Source organism: Arctopsyche grandis, chromosome 1 (genome assembly GCF_051622035.1).
Source record: "Arctopsyche grandis isolate Sample6627 chromosome 1, ASM5162203v2, whole genome shotgun sequence".
Classification (NCBI taxonomy): domain Eukaryota; kingdom Metazoa; phylum Arthropoda; class Insecta; order Trichoptera; family Hydropsychidae; genus Arctopsyche; species Arctopsyche grandis.
This window is the reverse complement of record NC_135355.1, coordinates 5,892,785-5,909,655: the sequence shown is the minus strand read 5'-3', so window position 1 is coordinate 5,909,655 and position 16,871 is coordinate 5,892,785. Positions and strand designations below refer to the sequence as shown.

Sequence of the window (16,871 nt, the reverse complement as noted above, 5' to 3'; positions counted from 1 at the left end):
ATAGTCACGTATACGGATATGTATTCCCACGGTATGAGAAGTGCAATCATTGTTTAGCTTTCATGCACTTAGCTTGTCGCTAATCCCTAAAACCACTTACACCGGTCTCACGGTCTCTCAGGACGTCTAATCTGTTTACCTACTGTATAGTCACGTATTCGGATATGTATTCCCACGGTATGAGAAGTGCAATCATTGTTTCATGCACTTAGCTTGTCGCTAATCCCTAAAACCACTTACACCGGTCTCACGGTATGCATTTAGTTAATCCGTTAACAGATATCCGTTACAGATAATCCTGTCCCATAGGTTCGGTCACACAGTGTCTGGGATTCTATTCGCTTAATCCACGGCGTACGTAACACTATTTTAATTTTGCTCAGTGTAAACAAAGAATGGGATTTATGGATTTTATTTTTAATTTTTACACTTTTGTTATTTTTTTTTCTCTCTGATTGATGTATTATTTTCCTTTTTACTTTTTTTTATTATTTTATTTTACCATGTTTTCTGCTTTTTCTTTTTTCCTTTATTTACAGTTTACTTGTTTTTTATATCATGTTTTTATATCTTTTTCAAATGTAGGCCATTGTGACGCATTAGGTTCTTCCTGTAATGCCACAATGGTCCAAAACTATAAAATAAATAAATAAATAAATAAATAAAGCATGTAATGTGCATGTTTAATATTTTAATTTCGATTTTAGATCTAAACACGTTCTTTAAACAGAACATTTGAACAATATTTTTAATGTAAAATATAAAACAACATTCAAAGCATTAATGCCTGGCTTATTATAATATTTATGTATTTTCTATTGGCAAGATAAAATCAATAAGTACATAGTAAAATTTAAAGTAAAAAATGTCAAAAAGTATAGTCTGTCCACACATATGTATAGTTTACTGTGAATTTCCAAAATAAATTAACGAGGTTTTATATGTTGTTTCAGAATTTGGATCGTCTGAGGGCTTCAACTTCGAAAGGCTTTGCGGGCTTGTTGTAGTAATATCCGGTGGTGGTGAGACGAGTCGTAGTCAATGGTGGCAAGGTCGAGGGTGCAGGCATGGGTTTTCGGGTCGTTGTCGAGCTCGTCGAAGGGTAAGTGTAATATTTTGTGGGTGGAAAAGTGCCTAGACTCGGCATATAGCTGGCAATTTTCGGGGGTCTCGTTGTAGTGGGTGGAAGATATGTCGGACCGGAAGTGGAAGTGGGGCTTCCGGGTCGAGGGGGCAGGTACTGTGGTGGTTCCGGCGGCAGATATCCATTCCTGGCTCCTGGTCTCTCCGACAGTTTGACATTGTCGAAGTTGATGGTCTTCTGGAAACCGCCTTTAGATCCACCCCTAGAGAATGGCACAATGTCGTTGAAGAGTTGACCGCTTGCTAATGTGACCGCGGCCAAAACCAACAGCGCAGAATATATCTGAAAAAAATATAAGTTGTATTGGTTATCAAAAACAAAAATCATTATCAAATCTAAACTTAACAAAAGGATTGATTAATACTTCCAAATTAGTTTTTCTAGAATATTCCCTACAATTTTTAGTCAACTACATACTATATTGCAGTGGTTCTTAACCGATGCACCGAGAGCTTGTTTGCAAATCCGCAAAATAGTAAAAATAGGATTCGTTGGTTTAATAAATGAACCGAAATAGTGAATCAATATCTATGCTGCAAAGAACTTACTTAAGAGGGCTGGACAGCAGCGCCTTGTCCATACAAACGTACTATAATTCTCCCTACCTCAATTATGGCACTAGAGAAATTATTTTTTAATATGCTATGGATATCCACCATTGGGGTGCATCTATCGGTTTATTTTTTTGATTTATTATTTTTTATAGGAGCTAGGAGCCGCCAAACATCTATAAAATCGCCTCTTTTTTACACCCACGAAAAGAGTCTAGCGTGGTTATTTAACGGTCGATTTAAAAAAAAATACGCCGATAGATGCACAGAAAATATCTTTTTCATACCGATGATGAGATTTTTTTAAAAATTGGTCCAGTTTTGGAGGAGAAAATAGTAGAATACGAAACCTCGTTATTGTCAATTTAAAACACGTTTTATCTGGTCGAAGCACAACTGTCGCATTCACTCAATATATATATTGATATATATATATTGTCGCATTCACTCAATATATACATACACTCAATATATATATCGAAGAACGGAACGGTAACAAAATTAAGGTTTCGGGTGTACAGCCCTCTTAAGGGGTTGACACCGAAAATAAAAAAAAAAACCAAATGGATGATATTCAACAAGTCGACGCACAATACGGTCAACTATCATATAATATTTTTATTTATCCCATATTAAATGTATTAAAAAAGTACAACTTAAATTTATTAAAACCTTACGCTACCTTTTTCCTAAAGTCTGTTCAAGAAACGAGCGACCTGGTTGACAGTGTTCGTAACTACCGGTGGACTGCAAAGTATGCGTTACGCATATATGTATATATATAAATTTTTTAAAGTTTTTCTCAAAAATGAAACAAAAGGAACTTTTTTATTATCTAAATTTATTTATATCTATATTACGTAATATAAAAAAGTACAAAAACAAAGCAATTTTTCTGGAATTTTGAAACGGAATTGACGGGTTTTTTTGGATTATTATCTGGTTTTGGCGGAGGGAAATACCGGAGCGCACATGCCGCACCACTACATAATGCATGACTGTATTATACCTATACTTTTAGATTGTTGAAAAAAATAACTAACAATATTTTTTATATTACTTATGTGTTGGGAACTTTGTAACCACCGTGTATGAAAAAGCGAAGATACGTCCTCCTGCGAAAGCGAAACTAATGACCACTGCATGTATATACACTAATACTGTCACCCAGGTCGCTCGTTTCTTGAATATACTCTACCTATACCCATTCTATTGTTCCCGATATTTTAAAAATCCTATCTTTTAACAATCTTTCTGTCAGGCGACGACTTACTGATGCTACATTCTTCTTTAAGCTCGTAAATGGTTTCTTTGATTGTTCTGATTTACTGAATAAGGTTGATTTCAGGATCCCAGTTAGGTATTCTAGACACGTTGCACTCTTTTCACTTGATCCTTTCAATACTAATTCCCAAAAAAATTATTATCTGCAGCGTGTTTATCGTATTGTTACATTCGTGGGTGATGTGTATTTTGTTGTTATTAATATTTCCGCTGCCACCAAGCGTTTTTTTGCGGAACGCTACTCCGTAAATAAAACTCACTTTATTTTATAAGATGATTATCTTCTTTAATAGTAGTAAGTATACACGAGATTAGTTAGTATTACACGTTACTAGTTAGTAGTTTACTAGTTAAGTCGTCTAATCGCGAGTCACTAGTTAGACGGTTCAATTGTAAGTCAGTGATTAGTAAGAGACGGTTCGGTTGTAAGTCAGACGGTTCGATCGCAAGTGACCTTCCATATGTTTAACATCAGTATATATTTAATAGACGTAACAATTTGGACCAATCATAGTTCGTGATAAAATAGGGGGGAACTCGAGTTAAGTAAAACAATATCTTAAGACTTTAATACTTTGACCCTTGAGTGTATCGAGAAATGGTTTTCACACAATTAGTTACGCAGCTTTAAAAGGGTTTTTGAGGGAATACGATTCGAGTCGAGTCGTGTGAAAAATGCTGGTAAACTAATTAAAGACAATATTTTTAGTGTTTGCATATGTATCCCTTGAGGGTAGATTTCACGCAATTTGTTGTGCGGATTAAGAGTCGTGAGAATAATGCAGAAAAGCGATAAAGTTAATTGAAAAACGATATTTTTAGTGTTAACATATGTATGTGTCTTGAATGTATCGAGAAATGGCTGAGTAGATGCACGCAATTTGTTGTGCAGGCTTAAGAAGGGCTTTGATATTTTTGGGGGAAACATAATTCGTCTCGCAGATTGATTTAAAGGTCGTGGGAGTAGAATACAGCTAACATAAAACAAATAAAGACTTATGTAGATATAACAGTATGTTTAACGGGGAGCTGATTGAGGTTGATCTGTTCGGTATTTTCCTACATAACATCAAGAGAATCTTGACCAATCGATCCATTTCTTCTTCTATTCTATTTTATAACCTTTTTCCAATATTTTAACACTTTAGTTTAGTTATGCAATGTGCTATTTAGTCATGTTATAGCTTTTATTCTTTTCCTTTTCATTTGTTTATCTTTGTAAAAATCTGTAATTAGATTCGGATGTTATATATATTATATATTTACTCTTTGTTTTTATGCATGTCTACATCTTGTTGTCTGTTGATTTTTCAATAAATAAAATAAAATATAAAAATGAATAACAACGTGGTGGAAAGAGTAGATAGTTTTAGATATCTTGGGTGCTATCTGGGTGAAAAGTGTGAAAGTAAACAGGAAATTCGCGTTAGAGTGGAGCAAGCAAGAGCTGCATTCTTAAAATTGAAAAATGTCCTAACCACACGTGATCTCAGTATAGCTCTCCTTCTTAGACTTCTACGATGCTACGTTTTCAGCATTCTTCTGCATGGGATAGAAGCATGGACCCTGGCAGATTTCACGTGCAAAAAACTACAGGCCTTTGAGATGTGGACATACAGAAGGATCCTGAGAATCTCATGGATGGCGCGTCGTACCAATGCCGAAAGTGCTAGCCCTGATGGGAAAGCATGTCGCTACCGCCATTAAATCATACTTTGGAACGTAGAAATGTATAATCGTATTTTTTTACGATGTACCCCTTTTCTAAATCATACAAAATGTATTAAAATAAATTTCTTGTAGTTCATTCTAAGAATACAATAAATATGGTGTATATCTTTGAAAACCACATAGTTATTACGAAAAACTTAAAAATTGGGGCACTTGCATACCCCACTTAGGTGAGGGAGAGTTAAGAATGAATTGTTAATCTTTTTACGAAATGTAGGTATGAATGATTTTGTATAATGTCTTCAGGATGATGATCTGTGTGCTAAAATCGCCTATTTAACAGATATTTTTAATTAATTAAATAACGTTAGCACAAGCGTTCAAGGAAAAAACCACAATGACAAATTGACAGGATTTTGGAAAAAAAAAAGCTTTTTGTAGTATACATATATGTTTCGTTCACTTAACGAAAACATTGCCGAGGGAATTATTTCCAGTGCAACAGAACATTTAACTTAATTGGAAGAAAAGATTGAACATTATTCTCCTTCGTTAATTTTTTTTTTTGATTTTTAAATGCTTTTTATTATTACGAAATTATGTTCACAATACATCTTATATGTATTTTCATAGCTACTGATCTACTGATCATTTTCTATTTTACAATTTAATTTAATTTGGTTAGTAATCATAGTATTATATTATTCTAATGTTAATATACAGAATAATAGGAAAAATAGCTCAAAAACCTATTTACGATTATTATACATATAAATATGCTCATAATACATCTAATACATAATATTCATTAAAGACTCTCTAAAGCATAAGCCAAGTTCAGATCTGAAAATCCCCTCTGGAGAAAGTCTGAAATGGCAGTCAGTAATAAAATATTTAGGAGAAACGTTCGATAAAATAATGAGATGGGCACCTCACATTGAGGCAGCGAAATGCAAGGCGATGCGGGGTATATGCTCAATATATCCAATATTTAATCGCCATAGTTCTTTATCAACGCTAAATAAAATAAAATTATATCGAGCGCTCATATTACCATTATTAACCTATGCTTCACCTGTATGGAATAACGCCTCGAATACTAACCTTTCCAAGCTCCAAGTAATACAAAATAAATCCCTAAAAATAATTTATAATACACCCATATATACTAACCTGAAAAAACTGCATGCCATATATAATATTCCGTTTGTTACAGACATTACTAATAAACTAACCAGTAGATTCTATGACAGAATCACTAATAACCATACTAACACACTTGTGAAGAGTCTCGGTGATTACAACAAAATGTCTATACCCTTCAGGTATAAACACAGATTATCTAAACACAATCTGCTTTAGGTCATCGACTTTAGAGAGTCTTTAATTAATATTATGTATTAGATGTATTATGAACATTTATAAGGATTGTAAATAGGTTTTTGAGCTCTTTTTCCTATTATGCTTTAGATTAACATTAGAATAATATAATACTGTGATTACTAAACAAATTAAATTAAATTGTAAAATAGAAAATGATCAATAGATCAGTAGCTATTAAAATAGATATAAGATGTAATGTGAACATAATTTCGTAATAATAAAAAGCATTTAAAAATCAAAAAATTAAAGACTCTCTAAAGTTTAAAATTTACAATTCGTTAAATATAGAAAATTATGAGTGGATACGAAATCCATTTGCTTCGACTGATTCATTGAGTTGTGGATTTTCGTACCCAAAAAAAAAGAAGAATTGGTCTCCCAGTGGACTGATCGTAATCTAAAATTTCAATTTTCCGAAACGACTATGTAGGAATTTTAGATTTCTGTCCAAGACGAATATCCAGTTCTCTACACTAGGGCATTGAAAATTTTGTTGCAGTTTTCGACATCATATTAGTGTGAGCTCGGTTTCTCCACAATAACTAATATTAAAGATAAAAAATGAGAAAGACTTACAAATTTGGAGGATAGCTCGGATTTATTTATTTTTACATCAAATAAATTCCATTTTATTAAGAGTAATTTTAATTATTCCGTATATGTATATATCTTTTATGTGATTTGTTTAATTTGTAATTAAAAATTATGTCTGAATATTTTTTTTTGACCGTTTGACAGTCGAAACATTTTTCATATCATTTTTTATATTCCATACAAATTTGCATTTTGTTTACTACGAATTTATTTATATTTGTATGGATAATTAAGTGGAATTCTTTTATTTTTAGCGTTTCTTTTTTTTAATGCGTATAGATATAGTTGTTTGGTTGGTTAGTTACAAGAAAAAAAAAACAATACAAACAACAACGCACCACATTTTTTTAATATGTATGTAAATACTAAATTCTAAAAACTACGGCCGGGAGAAGCTGGCTACTAAAAATTAATACAAAATGAAATCGCCGCATTGTAATTTGATATGACACTATGTTTCCTCTTTAGTTTCGTTTTATTATTTTTAGTTTAGTTTCCCAACACTCACCAGTGTTTGGTAATAAATATGAAGATTGACTCCGGTTTGCCGTGAACTATTCCGTATCGCTTTATTTGAGCAATTGACAATATTTACCAGGGATTTTAATTGACTTCAATCAAAGGGTCACATTTATTTAAATTGTATCTTATTTTATTTTACACACATATACCGGGAAGGCCTAACAGGTAATACCCAATTTCTGGCCAATTATATACATCGATTTATAGAGCAACTTTACAAATCATAATAGAGACATCTATGGACAAGTTTGACAAACAATTTAAAACCATTTTATAAATCAGCGAATTAGAGATGCTGAAACCTTGAATTTTGCGAGAATAGGACAAGGTTGCAAGGTTGTAGGAACCGTTTCAATGAAATCAGATAAATTGGCAAACTCTGATAGGAAACGATTGACCTGTAGTCACATATCCGAGGTTTGGCCAGCAGCACCGAGCAGGGATTGAACACGTGATCACTCTATTGAAAGCATTACATGCTCACCATTAATCTATGCTGCTGGTCAACGCATTCTATTGATATGGATTCAATATTTTTGAAGTTGGGCTTAATTTATACTGGTAATTAAAATGGAAATATTCTATATCATACTACGTAACTTAAATGAAACATGCTAAGAGAAAAAAAAAACCTATTTTTTTCATATCTGATGGGTCAAGAACAAGTCGATTATATCATTTGGGGTTCAATGGTTACATCCTTAAGGCAATTTTTATATAAAAAGTTACTAGTCATATTATATTATAATTTGAAAAACATGTTTTTATAGCTTTATATTCGATTTTCAATATACATACATATGTAGATATGTTATGTCCATAGATAATTTGTATTTTTTATAGTATACTTTTATCTACATTTCCTATTGTTTTAATGAGATATTTTGTATGTAGATTGGCTGTAAAACAATTCCATTCTATTAAAATATTTTCATGGAAACTAAAACTTCAAAAAATTTACATTTAATACTAATTCAAACAATTTATTTGACAAGACCGATGTCAACCTCATCTCATATTTGGACAAGTCTGACGCGATTGATTCGGCAACTGATTAAAATATTTACACAATTAAGCCTTTCCTTGGCGAAAATAGCATTCACGGTGACAAAAACGAATAAAATTGCCAAATAGTTCAAACATCAAATTTAAATAAATTTTACAAAACATATAAATATATCTATATATGTATGTATGTATATAAAAATCAATGTTTGTCTGTTTGTCTGTCACGTTTGCGTTCCTATACCATTCAACCGATTGCGATGAAACTTACAAGATTTATTGTGAGCATGTCCGCGATAGTTTCTGTAAAAAAAATCCCCCAAAAACGGGAACGAAAACGGGAAAAACGGGAATGAGTAGCATTGCATGTTGAAAAAGTGTTCGCCGCATTCTATGGTTTTTTTTAGTCAAGTCAAGTCAAGCTCGCTGCCTGCGTTTTTCCGACAAATGGGAACGGGAACGGGATCGGGAACGGGAACGGGAACGGGAGCGGGAATTGCATGCGTTATTGTGGCATTGCAACGTTCAGCTAGTCTATATGTATATAAAAATGAATGACTGTGTGTGTCTCGAATAGGCTCCTAAACCACTAAACCGATTACGATGGAACATTCAGGATTTGTTGTATGCATGTCCGGAAAGATTACTGTGAAAAAAAAAACGGGAACAGAAACGGGAAAAACTGGAATGGGTGTCATTGCAACGCATTGTTCGCTGCCTGCGTTTTCCAAATGGGAACGGGACAAATGGGAACGGGAACGGGAACAAGAACGGGAACGGGAATTGCATGCAATATTGTGTCGTTGCAACGCATGCCGAGTTCAGCTAGTATATTATACAATATAAAATATCAAATAAAATTTATAAACAAACCCTTAAACCAATTAAATTTTTAGTTCGTCATAAAAATAAATGACTTTAACAGTGTAATTTACGATTCATATCCTATTCGTTAAAAAAAATCTAAAGGTCAAACGAAGTGGTTAACTTCTATCAGCCATTTTCTAAATACCTAAACGTTTTTCTCACAATGCAAACGACCGAACGATCTTGTTACCGTTTCGGCAAAACTACAAATAGAGGATGTCTTTCATTTCAAGTCCTTGACATTTGCTTGATTTTTTCCAAGTTGACCGCATTGTAGTCCGTCCATATTTAAAATTATAAACATTTAAATGGGAAAAGGTCATAATTGAGCGTCCAAAATCAAACACGTTTCATTTGATTGATCGAGCGGTGCATTGCTTAAGCCTTTGCATTGCTTATGCTTTTTGTCGAGAGCATACTAAGCACTCCCTTTCAATTATCAGATCTTTCTCGAATAGTTTCAATGTATTTTTTATTTTAATTTTAATTGATTCTCCAAGGAGAACGGCAATCGCACATCATCCGTCACGGTGGTCCGTATAAGGTATTATTTTTTACATACATACTGCATGCGTCCATCATCGCTAAATTAATATAAATATCCTCTCAAGCGCATCACAATCCGAGTGTTATTTTGCCCTTTGGGTGCGATTATTGAATCGTTTAATTATGTATCAATGCAGTTTTATTGTGTCAGTCAAGCAGTTTGTATTGACCCGTGTGATGTTTGTTTTGAATTTCATATTCATATGATATAATAAATGTCATGCTAATCTGTCGATTTATCTCGTGGTATAAATCACCAATTCTACATATCTTCCATACATAATATAGGACGTCCCGTACATATGAAAATATCCAGCTGATACTTTGTTCAAGGTTTAAGTTCAACTTTGTGATTATATATGTATGTGTGTAAAAAGTTAATTATTTGAAGGTTTTGAATATTATTACAACTGTCAACAAGATTCAGACGTATCTAATTAATTTTCATGCTGACCGTGTCCTGCCACAAATTTCCTGTTTTATGTTGATGAACAACTATGGTATTAATTTTAATGTAAAAATGTTAATTAAGTAAAGGAGATTAAAGCAGCTATTAATTTAACATTTTAATCGTATATTGTCAAGCATTGTGATCGAAAATCAACCTTCAAGCCCTTTTTAACACTAGCTCTATACATTTTTACTTTTTTTAGAACAGTAAAGTTAATATAATTATACTGAGCAACAGAAAATAACGTATTTTTCTTACCGGTCTAATCAATCTTTACTAAGTTTGAAACACTGAATTCGAATATGCTTTTAGTTGGTTTTCTCTCACAGATTTTTGGCTTTTACAGTCTTAATTCAAAACCTAGTATTTATGTGCTAAAAGTGAGTATTGGGATGAATGGTCAGATGTTTTTTCTATTGATTGTGGTATTTTATTGTTTTAAAATACTTATAATTAATTATCTAGCGAATTAAAAATATCAAAAATACACTTTTTTAACACATTATTTCTCCCGCTATTTATGTATCCGTTTAATTTAATTTAATTTCATAGTGTGATGTAGTTTAAATAAAAAAAATATTGATATTGAAAACCAATCCTTGTTAATGTAGTGGAATATAAAGTTGGGCCAATGGATACGAAATAGCCCAAGAAAAAAATTATAAAAAAAGTATTAATTTTTGACTTAATTAATTCCCGTACTTTGACTATTGATTCCGATACTCACTTTTGGCACATTAATATTATATTTTGAGTTAAAAACTGCAAATGCTTAAAGGCTTTTATCTCGTAAACGAAAAAAAAACAACAAAAATCATTGTCATATTCGAATTAAGTGGGTCAAACTTAGTAACGATTGACGAATCTCCGCTCCAGTAACTTTTTTTGTTGCTCAGTGCTATTGTTTGTCCTAAAAATATTTTTTTGTCACCACATTACAATATTAAACAATCCAAAGCTCAACTCAATTTTTTAACCTCTTTTGGGCTGACTTGGTTCTGTAGAAAATCCTATTCTACAATTAATCATCTTTTTTTCTCTTCGTCGATTTCTATTCCTTTCAAAGAGCAGATATTCATAGACACTTATGTAATTGTAGCATTCTTGACAAAGGTCAACAAATATAGACAGCACTTGATATTGAGTGTTATCTCTTAGTAATTTCAAGTAGTACTCGCATAATAAAATAAGCATGCAGTACAACTGAATTTTAATATACACTTCTTCAATTCTAGTATTTTATACGTCTATATACATACATATATATTTTCTTAAAATTAAGCGACAGTATTTTTAAAAACGTGTGGATGATTTAACAACTCCGTTATCTACATATGTATAACCATGACACGTGCGTAAGTTTTATTAGCGATCATTTATAACTATTGTAAAATATTATTGCAAGCAATATTCATCGGTGTCAAGGTTTCGATCTTCGGCATGACCAAATATTTCATATATTATTATAATACACACTGTTTAATGAAAAAATCAAAAGCAATTATCTCCCATCGGGCGAAAAGTGCATTCGACGCTTCGGATGAATCATTCGACATCATTTTATTTATTTTTTAAATAACGCACATTTTTTTCCATCACCTACGCGACCTGCGATACGAGTTTTCCGATATTTTATTCATATTGTGATCAAACGTCCATTAATACGTTAAAACGAGGATGGTGAAGGCGTTGTCCTCGAAACTCGTGTCCGGCTTCACGACTCATTTAGTATACAAAAATCGACAAATACACACACATGTATGTATTATACATAAATACGAGGGAAAGAAGACGCTAAATATATTAAAATTTGGTTACTTACTCGGTTAAAAATGTCAAAAGGTTAAACACGACTGACCGCGTCAGTTAGACCGACTGAAAGATAAGCTACGCCATGTAGATAGTAGTGACGAATTTCGCATGTTTATCTCGGACACGTACTATTATTAATGACTTACAGATTATGTTCGATTTGTATAAGATCGATAAGGTCGAATAAATCTTCTTTTGTGTGTTAAAATATCGTGTATTGCCATTTTTTTTTTGTTCCGTACAATAAGAGAAATACGGTCAAAAGACATTCACTTTTGACCGATTGCGTTCTCACGAAAATGCATTCAAAATGTTCCCATGAATTATTTCATATCCTACAAGAGTGTATCTAAGGTGACTTTTGCAATTGGTTTTAATCTTCAATTATCCTTAAGTACTTTATACCTTATAACCTCACTTTCAATTTCAAACAAAGGTTACATATGTATATCGTTATTTAATAACTTTATTTAATATTATATGTACATATGTTTATAGTCGTATCATCATCATCATCTACACCCGCTCACTATCCACTGCTGGATGAAGGTCTATCCAACACGTTTCCATTCGATTTCGTCTACCAATCTTCCCTGCGGTATTCCTTTTACCCTTTTGCATTCCCTCGGGTACCATTCTAGCACTTATTTTTCTTCTTTTCTCTAGCACGTGGCCAGGCCATTGCCATATCAATTTCTTTACTATATCCACAAAATCCACTACCCTTGTCATACTTCTCACCCACTTGTTCCACTTCCTGTCTTTCCTCGTTATGCCGAGCATACAGCGTTCCATACTTCTTTGAGTGCATTGGACTTTGTGTAGCATCTTGGCGTTCAATATCCAAGTTTCACATACATAAGTCATCACTGGCAAAATGCATTGATTTAAGATCTTTTTCTTCAGGTAGAGTGGCATTTTTGATTTAAAAACAACATTCATTCGTTCAAATGCACTCTATCCTAATTTCATACGTTTCTTTATTTCTTCTTCTTTACTACCGGACATGTCTATTATTTGATCTAAATAAAAATAATTGTTTTCTATGCCTGATAGCATTTCATTAGATGATATACTCGTATAGTCATATAAAAATAATAACTAAAAACATAAAATTGTAGTAACAATAGATGAAGTTTTGTCATCATGCGAAAATTTGAACTCGAGATTTTGACTGATTCGACCTCAGGATCGATCACTGATCACGTTTTCATGATCTAGAAACAATGTGTGTGTCTGTTTGTCTGCGTACTTTGGGGATTTTTTGAACACCGTTGGTCTTATCAAACTGAAACTTAGTATCGGTTACAGAAATTCTTATCGACACGATGTAAATATTTTTCAAATTTTTAAGTTAACCGGAAACGGTACCTCCCCTTATATCAATTATCATCAAATTTACCCTTAAATCAATTATCTCCTAAGCCGCTTATTAAATCGCACTGATTTTTTTTTACATGTTATAGAAATTATAAATTTTATATTCTAATATTTTTACCTGAACCGGAAGTAGTAGTTTTACTCTGGAGAATCGAGGCTTTTTACGTTTTTCTCAAAAACCTTTTGGTTTGTTGAACCGAAATTTCATATCTAAAAGTTTAAGCTTAATACCAAGCTATGTATAAAATTTGGTAAGAATCAAGCATCAACCAGAAGGGGCAGTTTACTTTTTTTTGATTTTTCTTCCACTATTTTTTTCGATACTTTAAACATGTATGCTCTTCACGAAGATATTCAAGTATAATTCTTGTATCAATGCGATGTGTTTGTACGGTTCTATATCGAATTTTGTTTTGTGACCTTCTTATATTCATCAAATATAAGATAAAGTCATGGGTTGGTCACATCCGAATTTTTTCTACTTGATGAACTATAATTTTATATTACATAAGTGTATAATAAGTACGGGAAAATATTTTGTACTACTTTTTTATATTGAAACACGAAGCGTGCGCTAACAAGAAAAAAACAAATAAAGTAACTATTTAATGAATTTATAAATAAAAAATGAGTATTATACAAATAAATAAATAAATATATATATATATATATATATATATATATATATATATATATATATATATATATATATATATATATATATTTATATAATATACGATTTAAACATTAGCTTAATATACATACGCTATTTAAAAACTTTAGTCACTGCAATTAAATACATACAAGTTAAAGTTATTATTAAGAATTTCTTATTTTGATAATAATAATTACTTTTATTCCAGATGATAGGGAGAACAGTGCAATCCCCATCGTCCATATAAATAGTATATAGATTATAGATAATAGATAATATATCGATTATCTATGTACATAAAATAAATACTCGTATTGAATAATATTATATACGTACTGTAAAAAAATCTAAATCTAGAGTTGTTTTATTTCCAATGCAGAATATTTTCGTATCTTAATTCCAACACAATCTCAAGATTTATAACATGTTACGTTATACACCTGAGAGTAAAATATATGACAAGCTTTAGATCAGTTTCATTGTTGATTCGTGTCCTTGCAGTTATGCAAATGTGCAAAAATCCATTAGGTGTCGCTACATTACGACAGATATATGCTTTTCGACGAAAATTTGAATGAATTATGATCTTCTTTAGTTGCATAACCGGACATTATTTTTTTGCAAAAATAACTCAGTAGCAATTTATAATACATGTGCGCGTCATTTGTTGATCATTTTGCTGAACAATTATAGGATTTTCTAAGCCTGTATTTTAATCTCTATATTACAGGTTGTTTTTTTAGATGATCATTATCGATTTGAATGAAATGAAAAGATTTAATGTCAGGGTCAGAAAGGTGCGAAGTGACGTTTCGTCTGCAGATTTCCGCCTTTTTCGCATGTACAATTATTGTATATAATATAAATAAATATATAATTGCTCTGCAATTGAAAAACATTTTTGGTAATAGTGATAATTATTACATCACAACGATTGATATTGGCTGTAGATAAACAATCTTTTATTTCCTTTTCCGTGTTTAAATTAAAAATTTTGTAATATATAATTAGAATTGTTAATCTTTGAATGCATTTTCATACGTATATAAATTTATATTTTAAGTCGTAATTCGGATTGATATTTTTTTATTTATTCATTTAAATGCATGTATGTATTTAATTTCTATTGCTATTTTTTAATAATTTTCGTAAATACAAACCCAAAGACATTATTATTACATACATATATAACATGTTTGTACTAATTCATTAAATCAAACAAACAATAAATCCGCTAAAATGTCGAATATAGATATTGACAGTTTTGCAAGCATTTTTCATAAATGTCAACTTCAATGCAACTTATGTATATTTGCAATTTATACAAAAAATTACAACTAAACTTACGTAAGAATAAATGAATTTTGTATTTAATTTTATAGTCTTTTTAATAATGAAACGGAACAACCTGCCATTTTCCTTTCCATTCTATTAAGGTGTTCGAAATTTAAATTTAAAATGGAATTTAATTAAAAATTTCACAATGACAAGCGTGGAAATTAAAACAATCTTATCTTAGTGCTAAAATATTTAAATTATTTTACAATGGGGGCACAACTTACGCCAAAATTAGTGTTATAAAACTATAATACATTATGTATGAGATCAAAAAATACAGTGAATGCTCGCAATACTCGCAATAGAATGAACTCCATTTAAAAGACTTTTTAGATATTCGAATACCAATTTTCCGGCTAATTTAAGAAAGCCTAGGCTTATATTTTTGTACATACAAGTATGATCACACAAATCAGATTCTACCAGTCTGGAACTTAACTTATTATTATAAATAAAATATACCATTTTCAAATGCGATTTTAGAGATTGAAATGATATAGACAAAATGCAAACGGAATATGTATGTTTTCAGAACAATTTCCGAAGTTTTTTAAACGAGAGTATGCATGTAATTATGTATGTATAGACAAATTATAATGTAACCTAATTTCTAAAATGTTTTACATAAGCTTATAGTATGCTTTTACAGTACGATTATATATGTATGTTCGTATTATTACACCCAACTTTATAAAAATAAATATTTTGTATCAAAATGATATTCCAAATTGATGCAAATCTACACACGTATGAACCTTAGAATACTAAATAGTTAACCAAGCGTGTGCAACCTTTGAATTGCACACTTGCAGTTTCATTGTATGAACATGCAACATCTCTATATATGTATGTATGTAAAGCTTTCAATTTATTGCACATAATGCAAGTCGATTTGCACACACTGCACATTATTTTTGACAAGATTTTGTAGTACGCTTTCAATCAGTATTATATATTGAATTGTACCAATACCACAATATTGTAAAATATGACCTATGGATGCTTCCACTACGTTTTTACTACTTTTCTCAACGCATGGAGATGTCACGTTACGTAATTGATTAATTATTATATTGTTCTTTTCACCTGGTGCATGGTCGAATGCGGCTTTTGACACTTGGATATGTCACAGGTCACCCACTGACACTTTTTTATGTCACAAAATGTGTAATATTCGAATTATATCGGTCCGATAACGCACGTAACACTTTGAACTTGTGGATGGTTTGACTATGGAATCGCCAATGGCCGCACGGTGTCATGTTTATATACGCGTCAAATATTACTTTGGCAGAAAAGCAGGTGGCTGCTGTACCAGTTGTAGATACAGCGTGTAGACGAAAGTATTGTGCCATTTGGAAAAAAAATTATTTGACTTTTGGTAAGTGTTAGAAACGATGAACTGCTCTTAAGTGAACTGAATTGGCGATATTTGATCTATTAAAGGACAAACCGAAATTGTGACGTACATATTCAGACATGATGTATGTATGTATGTATATTGTATATGTAGTACATACATATGTATGCATATTCGCGAGAGTATTCAACAGTGGTATGTACCTACATATATGCAAAAAATGTATTTAAATTTGATTTTTTGAATGCTTTTTATTATTACTAAATTATGTTAACAATACATCTTATATATATATATATATATATATA

At 31.5% G+C, this 16,871-nt stretch overlaps 1 protein-coding gene across 1 annotated transcript; it reads right to left on the bottom strand.

Annotated features, from left to right (window-relative positions):
• Positions 1-663: 663 nt before the first annotated feature.
• On the bottom strand, positions 664-16,487 carry LOC143915272 (uncharacterized). The gene is made up of 2 exons (XM_077435834.1): positions 16,290-16,487; positions 664-1,426 (listed from the first exon to the last, which is right to left on the bottom strand). The coding sequence occupies exons 1-2, from the start codon at positions 16,296-16,298 to the stop codon at positions 950-952; spliced, it is 486 nt and encodes a 161-aa protein (XP_077291960.1). The 5' UTR covers positions 16,299-16,487; the 3' UTR covers positions 664-949.
• Positions 16,488-16,871: the final 384 nt, after the last annotated feature.